At 34.5% G+C, this 2,873-nt stretch overlaps 1 protein-coding gene across 2 annotated transcripts in view; it reads right to left on the minus strand.

Moving 5' to 3' along the window:
- The window catches only part of ERO1B (endoplasmic reticulum oxidoreductase 1 beta), a 70,490-nt gene that overhangs the window by 6,890 nt on the left and 60,727 nt on the right, over window positions 1-2,873 (minus strand). For both annotated transcript variants that reach the window (XM_023517661.1, XM_003797448.3), the window contains one exon: window positions 1,705-1,774. In XM_023517661.1, coding sequence (XP_023373429.1) covers window positions 1,705-1,774 — 70 coding nt within the window. The remainder of the gene's footprint in view (window positions 1-1,704; window positions 1,775-2,873) is intronic.

Below are 2,873 nucleotides of genomic sequence, written 5' to 3' on the forward strand. Positions count from 1 at the left end.
AAAAGTGAGTTCAACATTAAATACCCCAAACAACCCCAAACAATTATAATACCAAACAGTCCCCCAACATTAACATGTAGTTGTGGCTAAATGACTCATTTCAGAAATACCAAGAAATTCTCACCAATGGTGCATCCCTCAGTATTAATTTATCGGTTCTTGTAGTACATCTACATCTAAAAGACAGTGGGGTCAAATGTATTTTAAGCAGAATTTACTAAATTTTAGAAATACAGTACATGTATTACCTACTATAAACCATCCCACCAAAGCATGAGGGGCACCTTGTAAAATGTAAAAATATTCATACAAAGCAGAATTCTTTTAAAAAACAAACAAACAAACATGAACCCACAACCTTCACCAAAAAATCCGCTATGAATACCTGTTGTATTCTTAGGTCAGGTCAGGTCAGCATTTGCTAACAAATTACCATGCATCAAACATGAGAGAATGTTAGGATTTTTGGAGCTTTCTGAATTTCAGAACTGCACATAGAAAACTGAAGATGTCATATAAGAGTATTTGCCAGTCAATTTCAAATACTTCTAAGGGTACAATTTATTCTTTAATATACATCACACACATGAAAACAACGAGTGTCTAAGAAGTAGTTTGATAATACTCCTAAGGTATATTCTCCCGATGTCATTGGTAAACAGGTAAGTTGTACGTTTCAGGTTAGTTTCAAAAACTGTAATATTTGGCTGGGCACAGTGGTTATAGCCTAAGCCACATACACCAAGGCTGGTGGGTTTGAAGCCAGCCCGGGACAGCTAAACAACAATGACAACTGCAACAACATCACAACAAAATTGCCAGGTGTGGCAGGTGCCTGTACTCCCAGCTACTTGGGAGACTGAAGCAAGAGAATTGCTTACGTCAAAAAGTTAGAGGTTGCTGTGAGCTGTGATGCCACTGTACTTTACCTAGGGCAACAAAGAGACTCTGTCTCAAAAAATAAAATGAAATAAAATAACTAATATTCCATAAAATAAACTTTAGATAAGTATACTATTTATTGCCCTCAAAGTAGCTAAAAAGCTTGTGATATATTGAAAGATGCATCAAAACAAGAATATACACTAATTTTAAGCTAAGAAAATTTCCTGTCAAAATATCTTTTAGAAAGACATTTATAAAAGTGGAATACTTATGGAGCAAAATAAGTATTGGACAGGTTCAAACCCAGCCTGGGCCTGTCAAATGACAATGACAACTACAACCATAAAATAACTGAGGATCACTAAGGTTAAAGAGCAAGGAATTGAGGAAACATGGATGAGGATTTTGGTACCATTTTTAGTAAAAATCAATCAGACCAACTTCAACAAGCTGGAGAACTGGGAAAGAAAAGAACTTAGATGAACAGAATTAATACAAAATCAGTAAACTGCTCCCAACCCTGTTCTCCGATCAAGAACTTTTTACCTTTGGGCAGCGCCTGTGGCTCAGTGAGTAGGGCGCCAGCCGCATATGCCAAGGGTGGTGGGTTCAAACCCAGCCCTGGCCAAACTGCAACAACAACAACAAAAATAGCCAGGCCTTGTGGTGGGTGACTGTAGTCCCAGCTACCTGGGAGGCTGAGGTAAGAGAATCACTTAAGTCCAAGAGTTGGAGGTTGCCATGAGCTGTGACATCATAGCACTCTACCGAGGGTGACAAACTAAGACTCTTGTCTCAAAAAAAAAACAAACTTTTTACCTTTAATGATTTGGCCCCTTTTTTGTCACCGGCGAACATGGATTTCTCATCAAAATGCATAGGGAAGGACCTGATAAAAAGGACAGTATTATGTTACAGATGAAAAATCCAAGTACTTTGTATAATAAATCTGACAGAATTTTCTTTTCCTACAAATATTTAAAATTCATTATTTACTCATGTAAGGTTTAGTGTGAAGTAGGAAGGTAAACAGTTTCACATATAAACTACTTATTAAATAAAGCAAGATACAGGTGGCTTTGTAACTCTTAAGACTAACGTTTTAAAGACACGATAAAAGAAATTTTAAAATGCTAGAGCAAGCAGAGAAAAAAAAGAATAGAACTTACTTGATAAAACAATTAAACAATTTAACTGAAAACCTATGTGAAAAGTAGGCAACACTCATTATTCTTTTAAAACTTAATACATAATTTACTTCAAACACTTCCTAATGTAACTTCCTCTATGCTATTTTAACAACCAGTAAAGTCAAGTTTATAAACCAAGCATTATTTTTAAAATGTTATTTTCTAGAAAGTAAAGCTAATGTTTCCTTACATATTCACTTAATGCTAACACACTTAAAACAGCATCTAAATTTAAATATTGGGCTCATCTCCTGTATCTTAGTAGCTAGGGTGCAAGCCACATACACTGAGGCTGGCAGGTTCCAACCCAGCCTGGGCTTGTCAAACGACAATGACAACTGCAACATAAAATAGCCGGGCGTTGTAGCAGGTACCTGTAGTGCCAACTACTCAGGAGGCTGAGGCAAGAGAATCACTTAAGACCAAGAGTTTGAGGTTGCTGTGAGCTGTGATGCCAACCACACTCTACCGAGGGCGATATAGTGAGACTCTGTCTCAAAAAAATAAAAAATAAATAAATAAAAATAAATTTAAATATTGTTAACTATAAGAATATAAAGCTGATAGAATGTTAAAGTAACAATGAATTTTTGTACTACAAAAAAGTTAGTGATATTTAAAAGTATAGTCTATTATCAAGTGTGAAAGTTTCTGCAACAAAGCTTTATAGATGCTTTTTAGTCAACATTTAAAGAAATATTAAATATTAAATACTTAAATATTTAATATTAAAATTAAATATTAAAATTAAATAAAATTAAATATTAAATACTTAAATTTTTTTTTATTTTTGAGACA

This window comes from Otolemur garnettii, unplaced genomic scaffold (genome assembly GCF_000181295.1).
Source record: "Otolemur garnettii isolate 467f Iridium unplaced genomic scaffold, OtoGar3 scaffold00116, whole genome shotgun sequence".
Lineage (NCBI taxonomy): Eukaryota > Metazoa > Chordata > Mammalia > Primates > Galagidae > Otolemur > Otolemur garnettii.